This window comes from Oncorhynchus nerka, unplaced genomic scaffold, assembly GCF_034236695.1.
Source record: "Oncorhynchus nerka isolate Pitt River unplaced genomic scaffold, Oner_Uvic_2.0 unplaced_scaffold_311, whole genome shotgun sequence".
Lineage (NCBI taxonomy): Eukaryota > Metazoa > Chordata > Actinopteri > Salmoniformes > Salmonidae > Oncorhynchus > Oncorhynchus nerka.
The window spans coordinates 11,808-28,794 of NW_027040492.1; the positions used below are offsets into that span (position 1 = coordinate 11,808).

General features: G+C 46.3%; 1 protein-coding gene across 1 annotated transcript; it reads left to right on the forward strand.

Moving 5' to 3' along the window:
- Nucleotides 1-4,183: 4,183 nt before the first annotated feature.
- Nucleotides 4,184-12,539, forward strand: LOC135571280 (mucin-2-like). The gene is made up of 3 exons (XM_065017063.1): nucleotides 4,184-4,696; nucleotides 10,259-10,408; nucleotides 12,013-12,539. The coding sequence occupies exons 1-3, from the start codon at nucleotides 4,444-4,446 to the stop codon at nucleotides 12,537-12,539; spliced, it is 930 nt and encodes a 309-aa protein (XP_064873135.1). The 5' UTR covers nucleotides 4,184-4,443.
- The last annotated feature ends 4,448 nt before the right edge of the window (nucleotides 12,540-16,987 follow it).

The following is a 16,987-nucleotide window of genomic DNA, read 5'->3' on the forward strand; positions in this document are numbered from 1 at the left end:
ACAGTCGCCTGTTTATACTTCAACGTCGCCCGTTTCTACTTCAGTCGCCCGTATATACTTCAACGAGTCGCCCGTTTATACTTCAACGAAGTTGCCGTTTCTACTTCAACGATACTTCAGCCTGGCCGTTTATACTTCAACGAAGTCGCCTGTTTCTACTTCAACGAAGTCGCCTGCCCGTTTATACTTCAACGAGTCGCCAGTTTCTACTTCAACGAAGTCGCCAGTTTATACTTCAACGAGCCGCCTGCTTTACTTCAACGAGTCGCCAGTTTCTACTTCGTTTAACGAGTCGCCAGTTTATACTTCAACGAGTCGCCAGTTTCTACTTCAGCCAGTTTCTACTTCAACGAGTCACCAGTTTCTACTTCAACGAGTCGCCAGTTTCTACTTCAACGAGTCGCGCCGTTTATACTTCAACGAGTCGCCCGTTTCTACTTCAACGAGTCGCCGCCTGTTTCTACTTCAACGATTAAGCCAGTTTCTACTTCAGCCAGTTTCTACTTCAACGAAGTCACCACTTTACTTCAACGAGTCGCCAGTTTCTACTTCGCCCAACGAGTTGCCGTTTCTACTTCAACGAGTTTCTACTTCGCCAGTTTATACTTCAACAGTCGCCAGTTTCTACTTCAACGAGTTGCCAGTTTCTACTTCTAGCCAGTTTATACTTCAACGAGCCGCCCGTTTATACTTCAACGAGTCGCCCGTTTATACTTCCAGCAGTCGCCATTTATACTTCCAACAGTCGCCAGTTTCTACTTCAACGAGTCGCCAGTTTCTACTTCAACAGTCGCGCCAGTTTCTACTTCAACGAAGTCGCCCGTTTATACTTCAACGAAGTGCTTCAACGGTAAACGTTTATACTTCAACGAATCGCCCGCTTATACTCCAGTTTCTACTTCAGCCAGTTTATACTTCAACGTTAAGTCGCCTGTTTCTACTTCAACGAGTCGCCAGTTTCTACTTCAACGAGTCGCCAGTTTCTACTTCAACGAAGTCGCCAGTTTCTACTTCAACGTTTCTACTTATCAAGTCGCCAGTTTCTACTTCTCGCCAGTTTACTTCAACGAGTCGCCAGTTTCTACTTCAACAGTCGCCAGTTTATACTTCAACGAAGTCGCCAGTTTATACTTCAACAGTCGCCCGTTTATACTTCAACGAGTCGCCCGTTTATACTTCAACGAGTCGCCCGTTTATACTTCAACGAGTCGCCAGTTTCTACTTCAACGAGTCGCCAGTTTCTACTTCAATGAGTCGCCCATTTATACTTCAAACGTTTATACTTCAACGAGTCGCCTGTTTATACTCCATACTTCAGCCAGTTTAACGAGTCGCCTGCTTATACTTCAACGAGTCGCCAGTTTCTACTTCAGTTTCTACTTCAGCCAGTTTCTACTTCAGACCCTGATCTCCTGCTTACTCCAGACCAGGCCCTAGATCTCCTGCTTACTCCAGACCAGACCCTGATCTCCTGCTTACTCCAGACCAGGCCCTAGATCTCCTGCTTACTCCAGACCAGACCCTGATCTCCTGCTTATTCCAGACCAGGCCCTAGATCTCCTGCTTACTCCAGACCAGACCCTGATCTCCTGCTTACTCCAGACCAGACCCTGATCTCCTGCTTACTCCAGACCAGACCCTGGATCTCCTGCTTACTCCAGACCATGCCCTGGATCTCCTGCTTACTCCAGACCAGACCCTGATCTCCTGCTTACTCCAGACCAGGCCCTAGATCTCCTGCTTACTCCAGACCAGACCCTGATCTCCTGCTTACTCCAGACCAGGCCCTAGATCTCCTGCTTACTCCAGACCAGACCCTGATCTCCTGCTTATTCCAGACCAGGCCCTAGATCTCCTGCTTACTCCAGACCAGACCCTGATCTCCTGCTTACTCCAGACCAGACCCTGATCTCTGCTTACTCCAGACCAGACCCTGGATCTCCTGCTTACTCCAGACCATGCCCTGGATCTCCTGCTTACTCCAGACCAGACCCTGATCTCCTGCTTATTCCAGACCAGACCCTGATCTCCTGCTTACTCCAGACCAGACCCTAGATCTCCTGCTTACTCCAGACCAGACCCTAGATCTCCTGCTTACCCAGACCAGGCCCTGGATCCTGCTTACTCCAGACCATGCCCTGGATCTCCTGCTTACTCCAGACCAGACCCTGGATCTCCTGCTTACTCCAGACCAGGCCCTGATCCCCGGGACTGAAAGAGGAAGTGGCGTGGCGAAGAGAGAGGCCAAGCGACGTGGCATCTGACGAGACTACGTCGACAAGCAAATAGACCCTCCATTGACCCCTCGATCTCTAATGTTGAGGAAGTTTTAAGATAGAATGATAAGCTGTAGTCCACGCTATTTACCAAGAGAGTTCATCTATATGTTTGATAGCTGTCTATTCCCACCATAAACCCATGCTTGGCACTAAGACCAGCACTCAAAGAGCTGAACAGGGCCATAAGTAAACAAGACCATGTACTGTTCAGAGGCAGCCTTTTCTTGGCCAGTGATTTTAACGAGTATGTCCCCTGTGCCACTTGAGGCAACAAAACTCTAAATCACCTTTACTCCACACACAGGAACACATACTAAGCTCTCCTTTTGCCTTCCCTTTGGCAAATCTGACCAGAACTCTCTGTTTCACCTTTACTCCACACACAGGAACACATACTAAGCTCTCCTTTTGCCTTCCCTTTGGCAAATCTGACCAGAACTCTCTGTTTTCTTACAAGCAGAAACTCAAGTGGTCCGATGAAACGGATGCTAAGCTACAGGACTGTTTCTCTAGCACAGACTAGAATGGAATATGTTCTGGGGCTCATCCGATAACACTTAGGAGTTTACCACGTCAGTCACCAGCTTCACTAATAACTGCATCAATGACGTCGTCCCTACAGTGACCGTACGTACGTACATATCCTAACCAGAAGCCATGGATTACAGGCAACATCCGCACTGGGCTAAAGGCTAGAGATGGCGCTTTCAAGGAGCAGACACTCCCTCTACAGGAGGGTCTGACCCTGTCCCCTACCTACTACCCTCTACAGGAGTGTCTGGCCCCTGACCCCTGCCTACTACCCTCTACAGGAGTGTCTGACCCCTGTCCCCTACCTACTACAGGAGTGTCTGTCCCCTACCTACTTCCCTCTACAGGAGTGTCTGACCCCTGTCCCCTGCCCTCTACAGGAGTGTCTGTCCCCTGTCCCCTACCTACTACAGGAGTGTCTGACCCCTGTCCCCTGTCCCCTACCTACTACAGGAGTGTCTGACCCCTGTCCCCTACCTACTACAGGAGTGTCTGGCCCCTGTCCTCTACCCTCTACAGGAGTGTCTGTCCCCTACCCTCTACAGGAGTGTCTGACCCTGCCCTCTACAGGAGAGTCTGACCCCTGTCCCCTCCCTACTACAGGAGTTTCTGACCCTGTCCCCTGCCCTCTACAGGAGTGTCTGTCCCCTGCCCTCTACAGGAGTGTCTGTCCCCTGCCCTCTACAGGAGTGTCTGACCCCTGTCCCCTGCCTACTACAGGAGTTTCTGACCCTTGTCCCCTACCTACTACCCTATACAGGAGTGTCTGGCCCTGTCCCCTACCTACTACAGGAGTGTCTGACCCTGTCCCCTACCTACTACAGGAGTGTCTGACCCCTGTCCCCTACCTACTACTGGAGTGTCTGACCCCTGTCCCCTAACTACTTCAGGAGTGTCTGACCCTTGTCCCATACCTACTACCCTATACAGGAGTGTCTGGCCCCTGACCCCTGCCCTTTACCCTCTACAGGAGTGTCTGAATCTGCCCACCCCTGCCGTGGACCCTGAGGGCGTGGCGTGTGTTCAACCAACCAGAGCCCCGTGGACCCTGAGGGCGTGGCTTGTGTTCAACCAACCAGAGCCCCGTGGACCCTGAGGGCGTGGCGTGTGTTCAACCAACCAGAGCCCCGTGGACCCTGAGGGCGTGGCGTGTGTTCAACCAACCAGAGCCCCGTGGACCCTGAGGGCGTGGCGTGTGTTCAACCAACCAGAGCCCCGTGGACCCTGAGGGCGTGGCTTGTGTTCAACCCAACCAGAGCCCCGTGGACCCTGAGGCGTGGCGTGTGTTCAACCAACCAGAGCCCCGTGGACCCTGAGGGCGTGGCGTGTGTTCAACCAACCAGAGCCCCGTGGACCCTGAGGGCGTGGGCGTGTGTTCAACCAACCAGAGCCCCGTGGACCCTGAGGGCGTGGCGTGTGTTCAACCAACCAGAGCCCCGTGGACCCTGAGGGCGTGGCGTGTGTTCAACCAACCAGAGCCCCGTGGACCCTGAGGGCGTGGCGTGTGTTCAACCAACCAGAGCCCCGTGGACCCTGAGGGCGTGGCGTGTGTTCAACCAACCAGAGCCCCGTGGACCCTGAGGGCGTGGCGTGTGTTCAACCAACCAGAGCCCCGTGGACCTGTGACATCATCATGTTCCCCTCCGTGACCCGTCTCCTCCCCTCTAGGGTGTCATCGCCGCTCCTCCTGGCCGCCATGTTGACGCTGGCGGCCGCCGGCCCCGTCTCGGGATCGGACGCGGAGACGTGTTTCTCCCGACAGCATCAGAACGCCATAGTGAATGTCCGCCAGGCGCTGGTCCGACCGACCACCGTCATGGACTCCAGAGTCACCCAATCAGAGAGAGACTGTGTTCTGGCCTGCTGCTCAGAGGACGTCAAGCCAGGTAACATAACACACTATATAACACACAGGTAGGGGAGAAACAACACACCATAACACACCATAACACACCATAACACACCATAACACACCATAACACACCATAACACACCGGTAGGAGAAACAAACACCATAACACACCATAACACACCATAACACACCATAACACACCATAACACACCATAACACACCATAACACACCATAACACACAGGTAGGGGAGAAACAACACACCTAACACACCATAACACACCATAACACACCATAACACACAGGTAACACACCATAACACACCATAACACACCATAACACACCATAACACACAGGTAGGGAGAAACAACACACCATAACACACCATAACACACCATAACACACCATAACACACCATAACACACCATAACACACCATAACACACAGGTAGGGGAGAAACAACACACCATAACACACCATAACACACCATAACACACCATAACACACCATAACACACCATAAACACACAGGTAGGGAGAAACAACACACCATAACACACCATAACACACCATAACACACCATAACACACCATAACACACAGGTAGGGAGAAACAACACACCATAACACACCATAACACACCATAACACACCATAACACACCATAACACACCATAACACACAGGTAGGGAGAAACAACACACCATAACACACCATAACACACCATAACACACCATAACACACCATAACACACCATAACACACACACACAATAACACACACACACACACAAAACACACACACAATAACACACACATACACACACACACACACACACAATAACAACAGTAACACACACAATAACACACAATAACACACACATACACAGACACACACACACACACAATAACACACAGTAACACACACAATAACACACACATAACACACGCATAACACACAATAACACACACAGTAACACACAATAACACACACACACAATAACACACAGTAACACACAATAACACACACACACACACACAATAACACACAATAACACACACACACACAATACACACACAATAACACACAGTAAACACACACACAATAACACACACACACAATAACACACAGTAACACACACAATAACACACAATAACACACAGTAACACACAGTAACACACAGTAACACACAATAACACACAATAACACACAATAACACACAGTAACACACAGTAACACACAATAACACACACAATAACACACAATAACACACAGTAACACACAGTAACACACAATAACACACAATAACACACAGTAACACACAATAACACACAATAACACACAATAACACACAATAACACACAGTAACACACAATAACACACAATAACACACAATAACACACAATAACACACAGTAAAACACAGTAACACACAATAACACACACACAGTAACACACAGTACACACACAGTAACACACAGTAACACACAATAAACACACACACAGTAACACACAGTAACACACAATAACACACAATAACACACAGTAACACACAATAACACAACACACACAGTAACACACAGTAACACACAATACACAATAACACACAGTAACACACAATAACACACAGTAACACACAATAACACACAGTAACACACAATAACACACAGTAACACACAATAACACACAGCAAATAACACACAATAACACACAGTAACACACAATAACACACAATAACACACAGTAACACACAATAACACACAGTAACACACAGTAACACACAATAACACACAGTAACACACAGTAACACACAGTAACACACAATAACACACAATAACACGCAATAACACACACACACACACAGAGTAAAACACAGTAACACGCAATAACACGCAATAACACACAATAACACACAGTAACACACAATAACAACACACACACACAGTAACACAATAACACAGTAACACACAATAACACACAATAACACAATAACAACAACACACAATAACACACAATAACACACAGTAACACACAATAACACACAATAACACACAATAACACACAATAACACACAATAACACAATAACACACAGTAACACACAATAACACACAATAACACACAGTAACACACAATAACACACAATAACACACAGTAACACACAATAACACACAATAACACACAATAACACACAGTAACACACAATAACACACAATAACACACATAACACACACACACAATAACACACACACACAATAACACACAATAACAACAATAACACACAATAACACGCACACACAATAACACACAATAACACACAGTAACACACAATAACACAATAACACACAGTAACACACAATAACACACAATAACACACAGTAACATACAGTAACACACAATAACAACAATAACACACAGTAACACACAATAACACACAGTAACACACAGTAACACAGTAACACACAATACACACACACACAGTAACACACAATAACACACAGTAACACACAATAACACACAGTAACACAATAACACACAACACACACAGTAACACACAATAACACACACAATAACACACAATAACACATAACACACAATAACACACAGTAACACACAATAACATACAGTAACACACAATAACACACAGTAACAATAACACACAGTAACACACAATAACACACACACAGCAATAACACACAGTAACACACAACAACACACAATAACACACAATAACACACAGTAACACACAATAACACACAGTAACACACAGTAACACACAGTAACACACAATAACACACAGTAACACACAATAACACACAATAACAACAGTAACACACAGTAACACACAGTAACACACACAGCAATAACACACAGTAACACACAGTAACACACAATAACACACAGTAACACACAGTAACACACAATAACACACAGTAACACACAGTAACACACAATAACACACAGTAACACACAATAACACACAGTAACACACAGTAACACACAGTAACACACAATAACACACAGTAACACACAATAACACACAATAACACACAGTAACAATAACACAATAACACACAATAACACACAGTAACACACACACAGTAACACACAATAACACACAGTAACACACAATAACACGCAATAACACACAGTAACACACAATAACACGCAATAACACACAGTAACACACAATAACAGGCAATAACACACAGTAACACACAATAACACACAATAACACACAGTAACACACAGTAACACACAATAACACACAGTAACACACAATAACATGCAATAACACACAGTAACACACAATAACACGCAATAACACACAGTAACACACAATAACACACAGTAACACACAGTAACACACAATAACACGCAATAACACACAGTAACACACAATAACACGCAATAACACACAGTAACACACAATAACACGCAATAACACACAGTAACACACAATAACATGCAATAACACACAGTAACACACAATAACACGCAATACCACACAGTAACACACAATAACATGCAATAACACACAGTAACACACAGTAACACACAATAACACACAATAACATGCAATAACACACAGTAACACACAGTAACACACAATAACACACAATAACATGCAATAACACACAGTAACACACAATAACATGCAATAACACACAGTAACACACAATAACACGCAATAACACACAGTAACACACAATAACAGAGGAGAGACACCACGGTGGAACAGAAGGATTGTTAGTCGTGATACTTGGTATTGGTAGAGGAGAGACACCACGGTGGAACAGAAGGATTGTTAGTCGTGATACTTGGTATTGGTAGAGGAGAGACACCACGGTGGAGCTTTCAAACAGAAGGATTGTTAGTCGTGATACTTGGTATTGGTAGAGGAGAGACAACACCGTGGAACAGAAGGATTGTTAGTCGTGATACTTGGTATTGGTAGAGGAGAGACAACACCGTGGAACAGAAGGATTGTTAGTCGTGATACTTGGTATTGGTAGAGGAGAGACAACACCGTGGAACAGAAGGATTGTTAGTCGTGATACTTGGTATTGGTGGAGGAGAGACAACACCGTCGAACAGAAGGATTGTTAGTCGTGATACTTGGTATTGGTAGAGGAGAGACACCACGGTGGAACAGAAGGATTGTTAATCGTGATACTTTGTTATTGGTAGAGGAGAGACAACACCGTGGAACAGAAGGATTGTTAGTCGTGATACTTGGTATTGGTAGAGGAGAGACACCACCGTGGAGCTTTCAAACAGAAGGATTGTTAGTCGTGATACTTGGTATTGGTAGAGGAGAGACACCACGGTGGAACAGAAGGATTGTTAGTCGTGATACTTGGTATTGGTAGAGGAGAGACACCACGGTGGAACAGAAGGATTGTTAGTCGTGATACTTGGTATTGGTAGAGGAGAGACAACACCGTGGAGCTTTCAAACAGAAGGATTGTTAGTCGTGATACTTGGTATTGGTAGCCTCTTTGGGAAAGGTGTACCGCTAGCGCCCGGCCTCGACAACATCCGGTGAAATTGCAGAGCAACGATATTCAAAATACAACATTTGTAGTATTAAACATTCATGAAAATACAAGCATTATACATCGGTTACAAGCTTAACTTCTTGTTAATCCAGCCGCTTTGTCAGATTTCAAAAAGGCTTTACGGCGAAAGCATACCATGCGATTATCTGAGGACAGCGGCCCGCATACAAAAGCATTTTTTTTAAAATCCAACCATGCAGAGGCATCACGAAAGTCAGAATTAGCCATAAAATAAATCACTTACCTTTGAAGATCTTCCTCTGTTTGCAATCCCAAAGGGTCCCAGCTACACAACAAATGGTCGTTTTGTTCGATAAAGTCCTTTATATCCCAAAAAGTCAGTTTAGCTGGCGCGCTTCAGTCAATAATCCACCGGTTTCCCTCGTTCAAAATGCTTTACAAAATGAATCCCGAATGTTACCAATAAGCTTCGTCCAAACAAGTCAAACAACTTTTATAATCAATCCTCAGCTAGCCTAATATGTAAATAAAGGATCAAATTTAAGACGGAGAATAGTATGTTCATTACCGGAGATAAATAACCAAGTGTGCGCTCTAATCACGCGCGTCATAACACTACAGCCAAAATGGGAGCCACTTAGAAAAACTACAAATTCTAGCTCATTTAAATTTAAAAAACAGCCTAAAACTCGTTCTAAAGACTGTTGACATCTAGTGGAAGCCCTAGGAACTGCAACCTGGGAGGACTTCATTTTATATTCCCATAGACAGCCATTATAATGAGAGGTGAGGTGAGCCCCCCAAAACAATTCCCGGATGGATTCTCCTCGGGTTTACGCCAGCTATATCTGTTCTGTTATACTCACAGACATTATTTTAACAGTTTTTGAAACGTTAGAGTGTTTCCTATCAAATACTACAAAGTATATGCATATCTTAGCTTCTGGGCCTGAGTAACAGGCAGTTTACATTGGGCACCTCCTTCATCCAAACTTCCGAATACTGCCCCCTATCCATAAGAAGGATTGTTAGTCGTGATACTTGGTATTAGTCTCCGTGTCTGATTGCTCTCTCCCCTCAGGTATAAAGTGTACCCTGGCTGTGTTCAACCCTCACAAGCCCTCTGAGCCTCCCAACAACCACAACTGTCATCTGTTCCACTGCCAGAGTGAGCAGGACTGTCCCCTCCTGACTGCTGAACAGGGCATCAACACATACGACATCTTCAAAGGTGAATGCATCTTCCTTCAACTAAACGTCTGGGCCCTGGTCCACAGCTCTATGTAGAGAATAGGGGCCCATATTCATGTCTGGGCCCTGGTCCACAGCTCTATGTAGAGAATAGGGGCCCATGTCCATGTCTGGGCCCTGGTCCACAGCTCTATGTAGAGAATAGGGGCCCATGTTCATGTCTGGGCCCTGGTCCACAGCTCTATGTAGAGAATAGGGGCCCATGTTCATGTCTGGGCCCTGGTCCACAGCTCTATGTAGAGAATAGGGGCCCATGTTCATGTCTGGGCCCTGGTCCACAGCTCTATGTAGAGAATAGGGGCCCATGTTCATGTCTGGGCCCTGGTCCACAGCTCTATGTAGAGAATAGGGGCCCATGTTCATGTCTGGGCCCTGGTCCACAGCTCTATGTAGAGAATAGGGGCCCATGTCCATGTCTGGGCCCTGGTCCACAGCTCTATGTAGAGAATAGGGGCCCATGTCTGGGCCCTGGTCCACAGCTCTATGTAGAGAATAGGGGCCCATGTTCATGTCTGGGCCCTGGTCCAGAGCTCTATGTAGAGAATAGGGGCCCATGTCCATGTCTGGGCCCTGGTCCACAGCTCTATGTAGAGAATAGGGGCCCATGTCTGGGCCCTGGTCCAGAGCTCTATGTAGAGAATAGGGGCCCATGTTCATGTCTGGGCCCTGGTCCACAGCTCAATGTAGAGAATAGGGGCCCATGTCTGGGCCCTGGTCCACAGCTCTATGTAGAGAATAGGGGCCCATGTTCATGTCTGGGCCCTGGTCCACAGCTCTATGTAGAGAATAGGGGCCCATGTTCATGTCTGGGCCCTGGTCCACAGCTCTATGTAGAGAATAGGGGCCCATGTCCATGTCTGGGCCCTGGTCCACAGCTCTATGTAGAGAATAGGGGTCCATGTCAGGGCCCTGGTCCACAGCTCTATGTAGAGAATAGGGGTCCATGTCTGGGCCCTGGTCCACAGCTCTATGTAGAGAATAGGGGCCCATGTTCATGTCTGGGCCCTGGTCCACAGCTCTATGTAGAGAATAGGGGCCCATGTCCATGTCTGGGCCCTGGTCCACAGCTCTATGTAGAGAATAGGGGCCCATGTCTGGGCCCTGGTCCAGAGCTCTATGTAGAGAATAGGGGCCCATGTTCATGTCTGGGCCCTGGTCCACAGCTCAATGTAGAGAATAGGGGCCCATGTCTGGGCCCTGGTCCACAGCTCTATGTAGAGAATAGGGGCCCATGTTCATGTCTGGGCCCTGGTCCACAGCTCTATGTAGAGAATAGGGGCCCATGTCCATGTCTGGGCCCTGGTCCACAGCTCTATGTAGAGAATAGGGGCCCATGTCTGGGCCCTGGTCCACAGCTCTATGTAGAGAATAGGGGCCCATGTCCATGTCTGGGCCCTGGTCCACAGCTCTCTGTAGAGAATAGGGGCCCATGTCCATGTCTGGGCCCTGGTCCACAGCTCTATGTAGAGAATAGGGGCCCATGTCAGACGTACTAGTTGTTTGTGTGCTCTTGTCTTGTTTTTTGTGTTTCACAGAGTCTTTCATCTCTGCGTGAGTTATGTTCTGATGTCATGTTTTCCATAGGTTTGATTCATCCCACCACGGGGATACCTACTCCACCTTCCACAATCCAACCAACTACTACTACTGCTACTACTACTACTACTACAACTCCAGCACCTACCATCAGACCACAACCCACTACTACTACAACGACCACCACTAAACCTACCACCACAACCACACCACAACCTACTACTACCACCACTACACCTACCACCACACCACAACCCACTACTACCACCACTACAACCACACCACAACCCACTACTACCACCACTACACCACACCACAACCTACTACTACCACCACTACACCTACCACCACAACCACACCACAACCCACTACTACCACCACTACACCTACCACCACAACCACACCACAACCCACTACTACTACTACTACCACAACTACAACCACACCACAACCTACAACTACCACCACAACCACACCACAACCCACTACTACCACCACTACACCTACACACAACCACACCACAACCCACTACTACCACCACTACACCTACCACCACTACAACCTACCACCACTAAACCCACCACACCACCCACTACTACCACCACTAAACTACCACCACAACCACACCCCAACCCACTACTACTACCAACCACTACACCTACACCTACCACAACCACACCACAACCCACTACTACTACAACCACTACACCTACACCTACCACCACAACCACACCACAACCCACTACTACTACAACAACCACTACACCTACACCTACCACCACAACAACACAGCCATCTTTAATGATAGTAACAACGGCTGTTATAACACGACCGACTCCAACCACTATGACAACAACACAACAAGCAACATCCTGGCCACTAACAGAGGCCCACGCTACTCCTACAACAATATCTACAATAACCACTATGAACAGAAAGCCCAATAAACCTCCCAAAAAACCTAACAAATCGTCTAAAAAACCCAAACCACATCCTGCCACTACTACTACAACAACTTCTTTACGTGTCTCAACTACACCCCGCAGAGATCCAGACCCCACCCCTCCAGCACCAACACCCCGCAGAGACCCAGACCCCACCCCTCCAGCACCAACACCTCGCAGAGACCCAGACCCCATCAGAACTACTGAAAAACTCCAGCCAGCCACTGAGCCAGCTACCTCCACCACCACTTCTACTGGTGCTACTGCCACCACTAAGAGCCCAGCAGCCATTGAGCCCCTGATCCCAAGGACAACACCAGAAAACAAGCTGGTGCTGGTGCCCAAGAGGGTCCAGGCAACCCCAGCCTCCCCAGGGACAGAGGGTCAGGGCGGGGGAAGGAGGTGGCAGGGCGGGGCTCTGAAGAGCTCCTGGTGGCTGTGGTGGTGGTAGGCCTGACCATCCTGACTCTGGCCTTGGCTGTGGTTGGACGTAAGGCCATGGAGTCATTTGACCGGCGACACTACACCAGGCTGGAGCTTAACGACCTACACTACGAGGTGTGATTGAACCTTTACACACACACACACACACAAACACACACACAAACACACACACACACACACACACACACACACACACACACACACACACACACACACACACACACACACACACAACACACACACACACACACACACACACACACACACACACACACACACACACACACACACACACACACACACACACACGTCCTGGTTCACAAAGAGGGATAATAATAAACAAGACACACGAGGAAAGAAAGGTCCACCATGCAAAAATAATATGTTTCTTCAGTTTGCTCTGTTTTAATTCAATCGTTTCTTTAACCACATATTTATTAGATAAGAAACATGTTCAGTTTAATTTTAAGAGCATATCAATGTACTGTCATTCATTACAACACAATAACATTAGTGTCATTGAACAGACCCCTCTTCTAGTATTCTACAACAGTAGAGAGATATCAGAGGGCTCTAGAACAGTCAGGGGCTCTAGAACAGTAGAGAGATATCAGAGGGGGCTCTAGATACAGAGATATCAGAGGGCTCTAGAACAGTAGATATCAGAGGGCTCTAGAACAGTAGAGAGATATCAGATATCAGTAGAGAGACATCAGAGGGCTCTAGAACAGTAGAGAGAGAGATATCAGAGGGCTCTATAACAGTCTAGAACAGATAGATATCAGAGGGCTCTAGAACAGTAGAGAGATATCAGAGGGCTCTAGAACAGTATAGATATCAGAGGGCTCTAGAACAGTAGAGAGATATCAGAGGGCTCTATAACAGTAGAGATATCAGTAGGGCTCTAGAACAGTAGATATCAGAGAGATATCAGAGGGGCTCTAGAACAGTATAGATATCAGAGGGCTCTAGAACAGTAGAGAGATATCAGAGGGCTCTAGAACAGTAGAGAGATATCAGAGGGCTCTAGAACAGTAGAGAGATATCAGAGGGCTCTAGAACAGTATAGATATCAGAGGGCTCTAGAACAGTAGAGAGATATCAGAGGGCTCTAGAACAGTAGAGAGACATCAGAGGGCTCTAGAACAGTAGAGAGAATAGGGCTCTAGAAAAGTAGAAGGCTCTAGAACAGTAGAGAGATATCAGAGGGCTCTAGAACAGACAGCAGAGGGCTCTAGAACAGAGAGATATCAGAGGGCTCTAGAACAGTATAGATATCAGAGGGCTCTAGAACAGTATAGGGATATCAGAGGGGCTCTAGAACAGTAGAGGGATAGATATCAGAGGGCTCTAGAACTAGAGAGATATCAGACAGATATCAGAGGGCTCTAGAACAGTAGAGAGATATCAGAGGGCTCTAGAACAGTAGAGAGACATCTAGAAAGTATAGAGGGCTAGAACTAGATACAGAGGGCTCTAGAACAGTAGAGAGATATCAGAGGGCTCTAGAACAGTATAGAGAGATATCAGAGGGCTCTAGAACAGTAGAGATATCAGAGGGCTCTATAACAGATATCAGGGCTCTAGAACAGTAGAGAGACATCAGAGGGCTCTAGAACAGTATAGAGAGGGCTCTAGAACAGATATCAGAGGGCTAGAACTAGAACAGAGCTCTAGAACAGTATAGATATCAGAGGGCTCTAGAACTAGAATCAGTAGAGAGATATCAGAGGGCTCTAGAACAGTAGAGAGTATGGTGAGATATCAGAGGGCTCTAGAACAGTAGAGGGATATCAGAGGGCTCTAGAACAGTAGAGAGACATCAGATATAGCGAGATATCAGAGGGCTCTAGAACAGTAGAGAGATATCAGAGGGCTCTAGAACAGCTCTAGAACAGTAGAGATATCAGAGGGCTCTAGAACAGGATAAGAGCTCTAGAACAGTCAGAGGGCTCTAGAACAGTAGATATCAGAGATATCAGATATCAGAGGGCTCTATAACAGTAGAGATATCTAGAACAGTAGAGAGATATCAGAGGGCTCTAGAACAGCAGATAGATATCAGAGGCTCTAGAACAGTAGAGAGATATCAGAGGGCTCTAGAACAGTAGAGAGATATCAGAGGGCTCTAGAACAATAGCGAGATATCAGATGGCTCTAGAACAGTAGCGGGATATCAGAGGGCTCTAGAACAGTATAGATATCAGAGGGCTCTAGAACAGTAGATATCAGATATCAGAGGGCTCTCTAGAACAGTAGACAGATATCAGAGGGCTCTAGAACAGTAGAGAGCTATCAGAGGGCTCTAAAACAGTAGAGAGATATCAGAGGGCTCTAGAACAGTAGAGAGCTCAGAGGGCTCTAAAACAGAGGGCTCTAAAACAGTAGCTATCAGAGATATCAGAGCAGGAGCTAAGGAATAAAGAACCTTAAGCAGCAATATCTCTATTCCAACAACTCAGAACCCTCTGAATTTAAAGGTTATAGTGTAATTTGGATGAACTATCCCTTTAAGCAAACAGCAAACACTAAAAAGTGACAGCCTCCCCTATGTACAAGAGAGTCATTGGAGGCTGGTCAAGAGAGAGCTACGGCTCATAATAATGGCTGGAATGGAATAGATGGAGCGAGTCAAACACTGGGAAGTCTAGATGTGTTTGATGCCTGTCTATTCATTCCAGCCATTACTATGATGCCTGAGTCCCCCTCAGATTCAAGGTGGCACCAGCCACCACTGATAAGTGTACTGACTGAGACCTTTTAAAGAGGAGCAACTGACAGGGACCTTTAAAGAGGAACAACTGACTGAGACCTTTTAAAGAGGAACAACTGACTGAGACCTTTTAAAGAGGAACAACTGACTGAGACCTTTTAAAGAGGAACAAGCTGGAGACATTTTTAAAGAGGAACAACTGACTGAGACCTTTTAAAGAGGAACAACTGACTGAGACCTTTTAAAGAGGAACAACTGACTGAGACCTTTTAAAGAGGAACAACTGACTGAGACCTTTTAAAGAGGAACAACTGACTGAGACCTTTTAAAGAGGAACAACTGACTGAGACCTTTTAAAGAGGAACAACTGACTGAGACCTTTTAAAGAGGAACAACTGACTGAGACCTTTTAAGAGGAGCAACTGACAGGGAAAGAGGAACAACTGACTGGGACCTTTTTAAAGAGGAACAACTGACTGAGACCTTTTAAAGAGGAGCCACTGACTGAGACCTTTTAAAGAGGAACAACTGACTGAGACCTTTTAAAGAGGAGCAACTGACAGGGACCTTTTAAAGAGGAACAACTGACTGAGACCTTTAAAGAGGAACAACTGACTGAGACCTTTTAAAGAGGAGCAACTGACAGGGACCTTTTAAAGAGGAACAACTGACTGAGACCTTTAAAGAGGACCAACTGACTGAGACCTTTTAAAGAGGAACAACTGACTGAGACCTTTTAAAGAGGAGCAACTGACAGGGACCTTTTAAAAGGAGGAGACCTTTTAAAGAGGACTGACTGAGACCTTTTAAAGAGGAACAACTGACTGAGACCTTTTAAAGAGGAACAACTGACTGAGACCTTTTAAAGAGGACAACTGACTGAGACCTTTTAAAGAGGAACAACTGACTGAGACCTTTTAAA